Source organism: Tachysurus vachellii, chromosome 1, assembly GCF_030014155.1.
Source record: "Tachysurus vachellii isolate PV-2020 chromosome 1, HZAU_Pvac_v1, whole genome shotgun sequence".
Lineage (NCBI taxonomy): Eukaryota > Metazoa > Chordata > Actinopteri > Siluriformes > Bagridae > Tachysurus > Tachysurus vachellii.
In genome coordinates, this window is record NC_083460.1 from 16160204 (window position 1) to 16175203 (window position 15000).

Below are 15000 nucleotides of genomic sequence, written 5' to 3' on the forward strand. Positions count from 1 at the left end.
AGGGTGAGAACACACACACACACACACACACTTTCTCAGAGGGATTTCCTTATTGCAGCTTACACTTGAACTTGTCTCATTTGTCTCATTGGTGTAAAGTGTGTTTGCTCAGACGAGTTAGTGTGTTTGTTTATTAACACGATACATCAAAACCCTCGTCACCGACACGCTCTGAACACAAGCCACTAAATCACTGACAGCTAAATGAGGTGGAAAAATAAAAGCTGTTTTTTCTGCACAAAAAATGTCATAAAATTGTCTAAATCCAAATTACTCCACTGATTTCTCCAACCAGTTTGATAGGATCCAACATGTCTTTACTCATCGTCACATCATCATCACCACATCATCATCACCAAATCTTCATCACCACCACACAATCACCACATCATCATCATCATCATCATGACATTTCCATCATCATCACCACATCATCACCACATCATCACATCATCATCACCACATCATCTCATCATCACCACCACATCGTCATCACATCTCCATCATCATCATCATCATCACATCATCACCACATCATCACCACATCATCATGACCATCATCACCACCACATCATCACATCTCCATCATCGTCATCATCATCACATCATCACCACCACATCATCCTCACATCATCACCACACCATCCTCACATCACCACATCATCATCACATCTCCACCATCATCACCACCACATCATGACATCATCACCACACCATCATCCCATCACCACATCATCACATTTCCATCATCACAACATCATATAACCATCAGCACATCACCACATCATCACCATCGCCACATCATCATCACGTTTCCATCATCACCCCATCAATCACCACCATCATCACATCATCATCATCATCATAGTGTAGTATAAAATTCAGCAGCGTATCTTTTCGTCATGTCATACGAGATGAAGCACAAGCAGTGTGTGCTTTGTCACAGATCACGAGCGCTCTAACGTCTTCTCTCCCATTGGCAGATCTGTGTTCACTTTGCGCACCTGTAGCGTAAGCGTTAACATGGAAGTGTCATGCTGCTCAACAAAGAACCAAATCAAACCCATAATAACCTCAAACCGTAGTCCATCTGCCCCAGGTCGATTCCCCATATTCTGTACTTCAAGCAACTTGGTGTTTAATGTACGTAACTGTGGTGTTGCTGATGGAGCACATTTGCAGTAAGTGTGAAATGTGTAGATGTATTTTCTTCCCCATCTGTCCATCCATCCGTCCCTTTAATCCTGAGATCGAGGGATAATAGTGTGCAGCATCGAACTGTGCAGTTATCACACTGTGTAATATTATCTTTATTATCTTCCTTACAAAGAATAAAATAACCCTCTTGAAGGACTACAGAACCAGGATGTCTTAACCCCAGGCCTCTCTCTCTCTCTCTCTCTTTCCCAGCAGAAGTCATCGATTCCTCCCAACTTAAATGTTTAAAGTTCAATTTAGCAGTTATGGGCGAAAAGGCCTCCGAAGGGAACTGCTCCCATTGATTATGTGTCAGACCTGCAAGGCAGCAGTTTAAATCACACGTGAACACACAGGGCTCTCTCTCTATCTCTCTTTTGCTCACTCTGTCTTCGCGTGTAACACACACCGCTGCTCACACACACACCGCTGCTCACACACACACCGCTGCTCTCACACACACCGCTGCTCACACACACACCGCTGCTCACACACATTCACGCTCGGAGCACTCAATCAGTGGCTATGAGCAGCTCCGGCTCGCAAGATGCTCTTTTCTGATCGCTCTAGGACTCGACTGCCTGGATAAATAACATGCGTGTTTGTGTGAGAGAGAGTGTGTGTGTGTGCGTGTGCATGTGTGTGTAATGTACACTTTTTGAGTGCTCTGTATCTCCATTGTGAAGCCTGCAACTAGCTGGTCTAGTGTACACACACACTCTCTCACACACATACACACACACACTCTCTCTCTCTCTCACACACACACACACAAACACACACTTCTATTTCTGTGTCCTCACTCATAAATGCCATACGCATAGAGACCGCTTCCTCGTTTTTCTTTTGAATTTAAGGGGACAAAAAACGCCGCTTTTTATATCACAGCGAAACTGAAATCTAAAACAATATAATAAAAGAAAAAAATATTCTTCTATGTTCTGAAGACAAATTTGAAGACAAATTGTGGCTTGTTACTATAGAAACCATAACCTATTTGAACAAGTGCATTAATTAAGCTAATTCTGAGAGGAGCATAGTGTGATTGATTGATTGATTGATTGATTGATTGATTGATTGATTTTATTATACTTTTTATTTTTTACTTTCCTTTCCTTCGGCCCCGGACGCATCACATGACGTCATAACAACACGCGTTCCGCCAGAGTAACAACTTCGAATGAAGAACGGTCAGAAAATAAATCCTGCAGGGAGGCATATAAATGTGTGTAGTCAGAACTGCAGAAATAATAACTATTCTCCTTCTGACCAATCAGCTCTGAGAACTCCACAAGCGCCGGGGCACGGATAACATTTCAGAATAACAAGCTGCATTATTAAACTTCATCTCCCTAAAGACACCGTTGCTCAACACCGTTTACCGCATTTCCATAACGCTGCCGCGTGCAGCAGCAGGATCCACGAACGGACGCGCGGCGTTTTAGTAGACGTCCAGATGAACGAGATGCTCGCTTCCTCCCTTTGTCCTGTTTATGAAAGATTATTATTTTTAAGGTTACGCTTTTATAACACGGAGCCGCGTTCTGTCTTTGGATTTTATTTCCGTACCGTTTGTTTCACGCTGTTGAACGTTTAATGTTCTGCGTGACTGCGATCTGGATAAGAAACGCGGCCGGCGCTGAAAAGAAAAGCGTTTCCCCGGCTCCAGCTTTCACTTCTCATTACCTCGGTACACTCCATGCTTACTACCGTATTCATATTCCTCCTGTTTATGGAAAATAAGACAGATGCTGAACTGTGTTCAGTACAGTAAATTTTTCCACTGCATGTTTTTTTTTCCTTTTGAAAGGCGGTTTCCCAGGAAACGACGGTTCAAAGTTGATATGTGGTAAAATTCTGCTCGATTTGACCTGTTTATCGTCAGACGCCAGGGAATTCTTTAATAAAACAAAACCCAGCGAACGAGTTACATATTAATGTCATTTCCTACGTTACAACCTACAATGCAGTGCAGCGGCGCTTTAGTCTTTAGGTCTTTACTCCAGCAGATCAGCTTCTAAAGCATCAGATCATCATCATCATCTCGTAGACCTAAGTGGAGCGTTGTCTCCATCACATCTACTTATTAAGACTGTGTGTGTGTGTGTGTGTGTGTTTGTGCACGTGTGTGTTTCTGAACAGAGGTCACCATCAAAGCACTTAAAGAGAAGATCCGGGAATACGAACAGACCCTGAAGAACCAGGCGGAGAACCTGGCACAGGAGAAAGAGCAGCAGCTCCACGACGACTATGCAGAGAAAGAGAGGCGAGTACGAAGCCCAGGAACATCCTGCTATTAAGCTCTAAAATAGGTTCCACATTTTGGGGGGAGAGGAGAAAAAAAACGAAACAAACCGAATGAATCATGAACCGCAGCGGCGTCTAAAAGCATGCGACTTCACCACCAGGTTTCATTTCATCAAGCGTAAAAGGTTAATATAATTATCTCAAATTAGACTCCTCTCAGGAAGGATGACATCATTATTTACCAAACTAGTGAAAGAGGAGGAAAAGAAGTCTGGGAAAACGGCGACGTGTCAAAACAAGGGCCAGAGAGTTTAGTGATTTAAGGTGAATGTGTCGCTTTCGAGTGAACGTTCCGCACGAGTCCGATTCCTTCCTTAGTTCATGTTAATAATCGTGTTATTTATCATTATCATATTGTTTTATTATATTGGTCAGTTTAGATCACGGTAGACTTCAAAGAAAATCACGCGCAGTGTAAGCAGGGGATGTCGTAGGACTGTTAGAAGAACCGAGAACCACGGACTTGGTCATGACACACAAGTCGCGAACCGCCGCTTTAAAAAAAAAGCTGCATAAACGAAACAGATGTTTGTCAAAGAACAAATTTGAAAAAGCGTAACCTGGGTTACATTCACGCCCTTCAAGCTCCGTTTGGACTACGTGTGTTAGAACGAAATTCGAGAGTCGCTGAGAATAAACGTGTCTATAAATGGTCCAAGTGAAATATATTAACCTGCAGCCCGAAGCCTGCTGAAACGGTCACAGTCTCCGTATTTAATCGACTGTACAGCGGATTCTCACGTACTTCCTGTGCGTCAGGATTCAGTCATCTTCCTGTCTGGTCAGCCAGCTTCCTGTGAGGGAGATTTGAGGTGTGTGAGTGGGCGAGATTGGTGGAGAGAGAAAGAGAGAGAGAGAGTGAATCATTGTGCTTACTTTATTAATATCTCACTGGTACTATCTCATTGACTTTATTAATATCTCAGACAGACAGACGTGTTCCTGCAGTTCCACCCTCAAAGTTTACTTTATCTGCCTGAAATAATCTGGGCTGTTTCTTCAGGCAGGCTTTTGCTCAAACAGCCCCCCGGTCCGGTCTGCACCTCGTTTCATGTTACACAAGCCGAGTTTAGCTCCTAACACAAACTGGTCTGTGAAACCTGCAGCTTTTACATGGTGCACTCTTATTCTCAACAGGTCGACCGATCGAGGGTGAACACCAATCCCCCCCCCCCCGCCCCAGATATTTTAGTGAAGCTGTTTCATTTCTCCACTTCTGCCCATCCGTCTGTTTTTGACTGACTTTCTTTTTTTCTTTCTTGTTTTCTTTTCATGACAGGAAGTTACAAGAGACACATGAATCGATGGCCTCCAGGTTGGATGAGGCAGAACACAAAACCCAGACTCTACAGACAGGTACCAGGATAACGAGACACGTTCTACAGGAGATATTTGTTATTAGAGAGCAGAACTGATCAGGTCACCGGGGGCAGATGTGGACACGGGGGAGGGTAAAGGTGCGGGCTGAAATCGGTCCTCTAGTAGAAACGGGTTCCCGAGAATGTTCCTGAGAAGGTTCCTGAGTGAAAGCACACCTCATGTGACTCAGAATAGTATCAGATCTCAGCAAAGTACTCAAACCTCAGCACTTCAGTACATCCCTTATTCTGATTAGATCCCAGCGCTGTCGGATTCTCGAATCCGATTGGTCAGAAGGTGTCCATTTTTTTTTCTTTTTTTAAATTAGTTTTTAATTTCATTTGTTTTCATTATTATCATCATCGCAGATTTAACAGTAGTTCCAACTGCAATTCAAATCGAAGGTCTAAAAAAAATATAGTTTCTATCGTAACCGCTAACTTACCGTGGTGAATATGGTACAAATGCTGTAACTTAAACAAAACATTATCGAAATGATCTAATTTTTTTCCTCTATGCAGATGTTTTAAGTATTCATGGAAGGATTCTCCGGTTTCAGGGCTCCGCAGCTTAATTCGGCGACATAACAAACTGTTTGATTAAACGCAGACGTGAGAAAAGGAAGTAACAAAAATACAAGTCGCATTGATTCATATTTCCTGTTTTAAGCTTTTTAAAAGAATTTATTTTATTTCATTTGTTTGGCTGATTTCAGAGATCATTTTTCTAATTTAAACAAATTTCCAGAAATGAACGATAGAATCTCAGATTGGAATAAAGTCCAAAAAAAATGTCTAGAGGTTTAATGATCTTCTGTTATATTGGGTTTTTAATACTGGACATGTTGGACTGTATACAGGCGTATTTTTATATGCTTAGAGAAAGAGAGAAAAAAAGAAAGAGGAGTAAAGGACATCATGACGTGTTGTTATTGAAAAATAATCAGCTTCAGTGTCACCCAAATATTCCCCCAATATTTTCCACAGTGTTTTATTCTTTGCCCGTTGTGTGTTTTGACAGTAAGTTATTCTCTCCATGTGGCGCTACGCTTCAGTTCGCTGTGGAAACTCGGATTGATTTCAGCCTCATGGCTTCTAAACTGAACAAATAGCAGCCTTTTCCTAACCAGTTGTGAAAGCTAAAATAGCGATAATGGTCATGTGTGTGTTAGTTTGGCCACCACACCGTCTGCAGCGCCAGCACACACAGCGTTTAAAGTTAACGATGCGGCCAATCGTGGCCGTGAAGGCGAGCGAGAGTTTCCTCCTGTTCTTTCTGACCCTTTGTGTTCTCGTGTTTTTTCACGCAGCCCTTGAAACCACTCAGGCGGAGCTGTTCGACCTGAAGACCAAGTACGACGAGGAGTCCACGGCAAAGTGAGTAGGGGAGACCAACAGAAGCGTGCGTGTCATGTAGAGGAAGGGGTGTGTGTGCCTGTGTGTGTGTGAAGCAGTGATGAGAAGCTGTTGCACGCGAGAGTGAGCGCTTTGTCCCGATCAGAGACACGTGTCCTTTCCCCCAATATAAACACATTACAGTCTGTACATCACACCCAGCTCTATGACTCGGGTGGAGACGTCGCCCTTTAGCCACATGTTACTGTCCTGGATCTAATGAGTGGAGTTCTCTCTCTCTCTCTCTCTCTCTCTCTCTCTCTCTCTATCTCTCTCGCTGTCTCTGTCTCTCTTTCTCTCTCTCTCTCTTTCCCACTCTCCCTCTCTCTGTCTCTTTGTCTCTCTCTCTCCCTATTTCTCTCTCTCTCTCTCACTGTCACAGTTATATAGAATATAATAGGATGATGATTTATGCATTTAACTATAATGGTGCTGAAAATGTGAGATCTGTGTGTCAACGCTGTTTTTTTGAACGTGTGCACATGTGTGTGTGCGCATGCGTGTGTGTGTGTGGTCTAAGAGACGGCTCCTCCCCCTCAGTCTGCCTGTCACACAGGAATGTTGTGTCTGCCCGCCGCTCACCCGCGGCCTATTTCAGGGCGGGTACCACCCAGCTTACTGGCAGGCATAATTATAGCTGTGCAAACCCAGAGGGCACGCGCCACACACACTCAGACGTGCCACACACATACAGCCAGCACAATGTTTCACACACACATACACACATATGGCTGACTGGGAATCAGACTGAAATGTGGCTGTATGATCAGAAAATGTTCTATCAGCTGATTCTCTCACACACACACGCGCGCACACACACACATACTGTACCACACACAGCTTTATCAGCACCCACTGGTCTACCTCAGCTGTTTAGTAAAGACAAAAAGTGCCACGGGTTTGATTATTTCCCCCCGATTCAGGCCACATCTGGCAACAGTTTGCTTTTATTTCTAATCCTATAATCCTAGCACACATGCTATGTCACTCCTACAGTTCACCCAGCATCATGCTCACACTCGGCTGTGCTGTGTGATATTTATTTACTGCACATCGTGTGATGGCTGTTGTTTTGGTGGGTTTAGTAAATGTCAGTTCTGCTCAGTTTAACCCCAATGTCAACTCTGATATTTATTAAGGTACATTACTGGACTGACCGCTGGATTGTCTACTTCATTGTCTACTGGGCTGCCTACTAGTGTAACTACTGAATACTGGACTTGCTTCTGGGCTGCTTACTGCCCACTGGTCTGATTACTGCTTGCCTACTGTGCTGACTACTGACTACTGCCTATTGCCTACTGCGCTGACTACTGACTCTTGCCTACTGGGCTGACTACTGACTATTGCCTACTGGGCTGACTACTGACTATTGCCTACTGGGCTGACTACTGACTATTGCCTACTGGGCTGACTACTGACTCTTGCCTACTGCACTGAATATTGCCTACTGGGCTGACTACTGACTATTGCCTACTGGGCTGGCTACTGACTATTGCCTACTGACTAATGCCTACTGTTGACTGCTATTGCCTACTTGCCTACTATTGCCTACTGGGCTGACAACTGACTATTGCCTACTGGGCTGATTACTGACTATTGCCTACTGGGCTGACTACTGACTATTGCCTACTGGGCTGACTACTGACTATTGCCTCCTGGGCTGACTACTGATATTGGCTCCTGGGCTGACTACTGACTATTGCCTCCTGGGCTGACTACTGACTATTGCCTACTGGGCTGACTACTGACTGTTGCCTACTGGGCTGACTACTGACTATTGTCTACTGGGCTGACTACTGACTATTGCCCACTGGGCTGATTACTGACTATTGCCCACTGGGCTGATTACTGACTATTGCCTACTGCGCTGACTACTGACTATTGCCTCCTGGGCTGACTACTGACTATTGCCTCCTGGGCTGACTACTGACTATTGCCTCCTGGGCTGACTACTGACTATTGCCTACTGGGCTGACTACTGACTATTGCCTACTGCACTGACTACTGACTATTGCCTACTGGGCTGAATATTGCCTACTGGGCTGACTACTGACTATTGCCTACTGCGCTGACTACTGACTATTGCCTACTGCGCTGACTACTGACTATTGCCTACTGGGCTGACTACTGACTATTACATACTGGGCTGACTACTGAATATTGTCTACTGGGCTGACTACTGAATATTGCCCACTGGGCTGATTACTGACTATTGCCTACTGGGCTGATTACTGACTATTGCCTACTGGGCTGATTACTGACTATTGCCTCCTGGGCTGACTACTGACTATTGCCTCCTGGGCTTAATACTGACTATTGCCTCCTGGGCTGACTACTGACTATTGCCTCCTGGGCTGACTACTGACTATTGCCTCCTGGGCTGACTACTGACTATTGCCTCCTGGGCTGACTACTGACTATTGCCTCCTGGGCTTACTACTGACTATTGCCTCCTGGGCTGACTACTGACTATTGCCTCCTGGGCTGACTACTGACTATTGCCTACTGCGCTGACTACTGACTATTGCCTACTGGGCTGACTACTGACTATTGCCTACTGGGCTGACTACTGACTATTGCCTACTGCGCTGACTACTGACTATTGCCTACTGGGCTGATTACTGACTATTGCCTACTGCGCTGACTACTGACTATTGCCTACTGCGCTGACTACTGACTATTGCCTACTGGGCTGACTACTGACTATTGCCTACTGTGCTGACTACTGACTATTGCCTACTGCGCTGACTACTGACTATTGCCTACTGGGTTGAATATTGCCTACTGGGCTGACTACTGACTATTGCCTACTGCGCTGACTACTGACTATTGCCTACTGGGCTGACTACTGACTATTGCCTACTGCGCTGACTACTGACTATTGCCTACTGGGCTGACTACAGCCTGCTTACTGCGCTGACTATTGCCTACTGGGCTGAATATTGCCTACTGTGCAGACTACTGACTATTGCCTACTGCGCTAACTACAGCCTGCTTACTGTGCTGACCGTTTCCCACTGTGCTGACTACTGACTACTGGGATGGCAGCTGGGCTTGATACTGATTACTGGACTGATTGACTGTTGAACTGATTACTGTATTGATAACTGACTGCCTGGCTAACTACTAATTATTGCACTACTAAATTCCAGTGTTGTAATGTAACGGAGTACAAATACTTCGTCACTACTTAAGCAGAAATTTCACGTATCTGTACTTTACTTCGCTATTTAAATTTGTCAACTTTCACTTTTACTCCACTACATTTCCTAGATAAAATGTATACTTTTACTCCGATATATTTCCACTAAGCATCTTCGTTACTGGTTACTATAAAATAAAATCAGAAGAAATGTGTGTGACTAAGGGGGTTTGGCGAATCACTGCTCTTAGATAGCATTACGCACGTACGCACACTCTACGCAGAAGCACAGGCATGTGCAGTCAGAGCTGGAGGCATTTATCTATAACGTAGCAGTGCAGTGAAACCAAAAGCAGTGAAATTTCACTATTCTTATTACCAGAGTTGATAGCACAAACAAAATATTAATGCAAACAATCCATTCAATACTAAATAAAAAATAACATATATTGATTTGGTCTTTGTCTTGTGAATATTTTTTTTATTAATGACTGCATTCATTGGACACACTGTTTGTAGAGAATGCACACATACATGAACTGATTTGATTCAAGACTGGCATCATGTATAAAATTTTGCTGTCCACTTTTGCCATTTAATAATACCATAACTTTTGGCTTACTATGTAGTCATATAATATATAATATAAAACTCTTCTTGTTTTAAATTCTCACTGAGGGCTAAACCCCCTAAAGATGAAATCCTAGAACCGCCCCTGCTCTTATACCTACCGAAAATCACTGAAATTTTACTTTTTACTTTTACTTCAAATACTTAAGTACATTAAATATCAGAAAATGACTTTTGATACTTCAGTACAGTATATATCAGATACTTTAAGACTTTTACTTGAGTAATATTCTAAAAGGTAACTTTCACTTCTACCAAAGTCTTTTTTTAGTACGATACTTGTACTTTTACTCAAGTATTGCTTTCTAGTACTTTATACAACACTGCTAAATTCACTGCTGGACTGAATACTAAACTGACTGCTGAGTACTGGACTGAAAACTGTTGGAAAGCTTATGGACTGTTGATCTAACTATCGCACTGACATATGGACAGACTTATAGACTGGATCCATTACAGACTACTGATCTAACTAACTAGTTTACTCCTACTTTCTTTTCTTCAAATGATAATCACATGCACTCTCTGGAAATCTGAAAGTAAGCAAAAAAGGGAACCGCAGAAAGAAAGTTGTGGGTGTGAGCAGTAAGAAAAATGATAGTATTGTGTAATATATTTAGGACAAAGCAGCGTGACAGGCACACAATGATCAGAATGTTAGCACCATTCTGTCTCGGCACAGCCACAACGGCGCCATGGAAATCAGACCCGACGTTATCATGATTATGTTAATAGCCTGACCACAGCGCTGTGGAGTTTCTCTGATCTGATCAGTCAGAAGGTGTTTATTATTTACTGTAACAACAACTCTGTGTCCTAAGCATTTCTATAGCAACAGCGTAGATGTACACTGAAAGGAAAGGAAGGAGTCTCCAGTGGCAGTGCTTTGTGACGCTTGCCTCATCGGAGACGCATGTTTTTCCAGCCTTTCTTTCATTTTCTCTCTTTACTGATGTCGTTTCTTTATTACTTTTTGCTTTAACTCTTTCATTTGCTTGTTTTTAGTCAGTTGTTTCTAGTGTCTGTTGTTTGTTGTTTTTTCTTTTTTGTTTTGGATTGCTCTTTCTTTTTTGTTCATTCTTTTTCATTCATTGCCACTGGAGACTTTTTTCCCCTCTTCCTTTCTTTACGTCATTAGTTTGGTCAGTTGTTCCTTCTGCTATGTTCCATTAATTCCCTTGATCTTTCATTCATTTGGCTGTTCCTTCTTTTTTTGTTTGTTTTCATTTGTTTGTTTCTGTCTTACTTTTGTTTCTTCTTATTTTTTTAGTTGATTGTTGGTTTTGTTTTGTTTGTTCTTTCAGTTTTTGCTATTTTTCAGACTACTTTCTTTCTTTGTGTGTTTGTTTGTTTGTTTGTTCTTGTTTCTATCTTTCGTTTTTTTCCCTCCATTTTTCATTCCTTAATTTCTTTAAATAACTTTGCATTAAAGTTGTCGACGATCTTTTAAAATAAGTCTTCTAACTTTTAAATTGAAGTGTATTGATTGTCGACTAAATGAATTCCTCGGTGTTGGGGTGGGGGGTGGGGGGGTGTAAAGGCAGAACATTGGATGTGGTGATGTATTTTAACACACGCCTCACATCTCGGAGCCGACGCGGATTACAACGGAAGCGTGTGTGTGTTCCTCTAAAACACATCCGCTCTGAAAAGGCCATACATCTTTTGTCACATATGAAGTACAGAAAGCGAGAGTGTGCATTTGAGCCTACGCACACACACGCACACACACACACACACACGCACACACACGCGCACACACACACACACTCTCTCTCTCACTTTCATTTGCTTTTACCAGTGTCAAGTCTCCATTTCCTTTTGGCTTCTCCCTACACATGTGCGCGCACACACACACACACACACACACACACACACACACACACACACACGGTTGTTCTTCTGTCTCTAATTGCCTCGCCACTAAGGAACATGTTCCAGGAATCGTGCACATACTTCTTTCTTTTTGGCTTTGAAATAATAAATAATTAGCTATAATTAGCTCGAATAAAAGCTCCTCTATTTCTCTCTTCCTTTCATCATCTCATTTTAGATTCGTATCATTTATCTAGTCCCTTATTATGAGAACTAAATGTGTTCCCGTCCAGGTCAGTTGTATTCAAGGCAGATAGAAACACACACACACACACACACACACCTCATTGAAGGGATTGATCCAGTCTGGTGTGTCTAAAGCCTTCTACTGAGCATTCGAAGTGCCTCTTAATATGATTTCATCTCTGGGAGTGCCACAAGACACACACACACACTTATGTTTTGATTCTCATGAATCGATTGCCATTGTGTTCGTCCCCATTCCACCATCCAACACTGATAAATATTTGCCAAGGACAGAATGTGAATACACACACACACACACACACACACACACACACGAACACATACACACATGAGCACACATGAACACAAGCACACACACTTTGAATGCTAGTAGGTGTCAGTGATGATGGATCATGACTACACAATTAAGTGACTGAATGATAAACAGAACCTTGGAGGCAAACTGTTCCTGTGCTCCGATTGGTCACGTCTGCTTTGTGGGCAGGAACAACAGAGACGGACAGTTGATTTAGCATCACCGTGTATAAAACTGTCTCACTCTATCTCTGTCTTTCACTCTGTCACTCTACAGCTCTCCTTTTCTCTCTGTATCACTCCACACGTGTTCATTAAGTGTTTACTTTCCTTTGTTCGTTTTTCTCTTCATTCCTTTAATTCATTTTTGTTTCCTTTCAAAATTTGATCTTTTTTGTTTGTCTTTTGTTTTTCTTTCCCTTTCTTCCTGAAAAATGACCAAAAATACACTGATTTGTTGTGTGTGTGTGTGTGTAGACAGTAGGTTATATTTGGACACTTTCTCCCTTCAGTATCAGTCCATTAGCAAACATGTTCCATCGACCTGCTCTGAATACGTCAATAACTTTTCCTTTCCTTCTCATCATCTTTCTCACTCTCCCTTTCCCATGTGAGGACATGTGTATGTGTGTGTGCGTGCGAGAACACACGAATAGATGTTGAGGGGTCTTGAATAAACCACAAGACTAAATCGAATTAGTCGCCACACACACACATACTCTTTCACATTCATGTGCTGGTATGTAATATTTAGAGACTGTGTGTGTGTGTGTGTGTCTCTCTCTTGCTCTCTCTCTCTCACTTTCACTCATTTACTCTGTTCTCTCTTTCATTCACTTGTTCTCTCTTTTTCATTGCTTCATCTATTCGTTTCTTTTGTTTGTTTTGCTCATTTGTTATCTCTCTTTTGTTCCATTTTTCTTTCTTTTGTTTACTTGTTTATTTACTTGTTTGTTCGTTCAGACACGTTCGATCGGACTCTTTCTGTAGTTTGTTTCGTTGTTTGTTTCTTTCGTCCATTCTCTTGTTTGTTTGTTGACGTCCTTTTTGTTCATTCTTTCGCTTTTTCGCTCACTTTGATGACTTTTGATGACATGTGTAGTGCTCTTGCTGCAGTGTCTTGTGTCCAGTGAGGTGTAAGGCTGACTATACACACACACACACACACAGGACAGTGCCCTCTCTTTCTGCTTCTATTTTCCCTCGTTCTATCAGTCCGTCACTGGGCAGAGTGCGGCGTTCAGGAAGCAGCTCTGCATCACACTGTATTTTTAGCCGAGGCGATTATAGCCGTCATGTCGGATTAAAAATTCCTCTGCACCGGCTGCGTAGTGATCGGTGTGATGGATGAAGCACAGCAATGATGCGGCAGAGATTTAGTGTGAGGAGAACGTTAAAGCCGCTATTGCTGCATTTAGCTGCTACAGCTGACTCTTAGAGGATGTACATTCCAGAAGTCAGCAAAAGAATACTGCAAAGTCGTGTGTGTTTTTCTCAACTACTGTCTGGAACAGAGACCCTGGAAAACGCGCGCGCACACACACACACACACACACAACGTCTGTTCTCCAAATCAGCTCCATGTTACTCAAAGCCTGGATATTAGCAGTAACGCTGACGCTTGCGTCATTCGCAAATTGGTCAGAAAGTGTAGTATGATTAATGTGTGAGGAAGAAGAAGAGAGGAGGCGACTGTTTCTATCCTCCATAACATAACGGAAAGAAGAACTAACTCATTCAGCAGATGTGTGCACTAACCCTAGCTCAACGTTACACACAACTAGAAATGGATCAAAGTATGAACCATTTTCTGTCTCTCCCCCTTCCCTTCTCTCAGATCTCAGATCTCTCACTCGCTTTTAATCTGTCTTTCTGTCTCTCATGCAGTCTATCTGTCTGTCTCACTCTTGCTCGCGCTCTCTCTCTCTCTCTCTCTCTCTCTCTGTCTCTGATTCTCTGTCTCTCTGTCTGTCTGTCTGATTCTCTCGCTCTCTCTCTCTCTCTCTCTCTCTCTCTCTCTCTCTCTCTTTCTCTCTCTCTGACTCCCTCTCTCGCTCTCCCCCTTTTCCACGACATCCCTGGTTGTGAGCCGAGCAGCAGGCCGGTTGCGTGTTGGCCGTTTTGTCTCCTTTAAAGATTAATGGCTTATCGATCGGTTGCTCTGTGCACGTCTGCTCTATCTGTGAGTTGCCGGGATTTGGAGCAGCTCTCCGGCCTTGACTGTAAACACCCTGAGGGAAAAGGGGAGTGTGTTAGCGGCTCTCTCGGCTCTGTGCCAGGCACTGTGGCCGCTTCACGTGTGAGGACGTGTTTTGTATCAGACATCATCCAATCGAATTCTGCACACTCACGGGTCGCAGTAGTTTATCATAAATGTTAAGAGGCATTACAGTAACCATTAAGATGTCAACATGCCCACTTTGGCCGTTACCATGGTGATGCTGCCGTCTCCACAGCAAGGATTTCTTAGTTTCTATAGCGGCACAACCGCCTGCTAGCGATATCGTAAAAGTGGAAGAAACTCATTTCTTCTTTAAAAACCTCAGAAGAAACGTAAAGCTTTAAAGAGTCCCAACATCTCGTTTATTTGTT

The 15000-nt window shown here is 43.1% G+C and overlaps 1 protein-coding gene across 3 annotated transcripts in view; it reads left to right on the forward strand.

Moving 5' to 3' along the window:
* The window catches only part of cux1b (cut-like homeobox 1b), a 133689-nt gene that overhangs the window by 70114 nt on the left and 48575 nt on the right, over positions 1-15000 (forward strand). For 2 of the 3 annotated variants that reach the window (XM_060874715.1, XM_060874707.1), the window contains exons 1-2: positions 4782-4860; positions 6173-6239. In XM_060874715.1, coding sequence (XP_060730698.1) covers positions 4809-4860; positions 6173-6239 — 119 coding nt within the window. In that variant the 5' untranslated portion in view covers positions 4782-4808. Of the gene's footprint in view, positions 4-3339; positions 3468-4781; positions 4861-6172; positions 6240-15000 lie in introns of those variants that run through there. The other variant, XM_060874723.1, reaches the window with a different exon arrangement.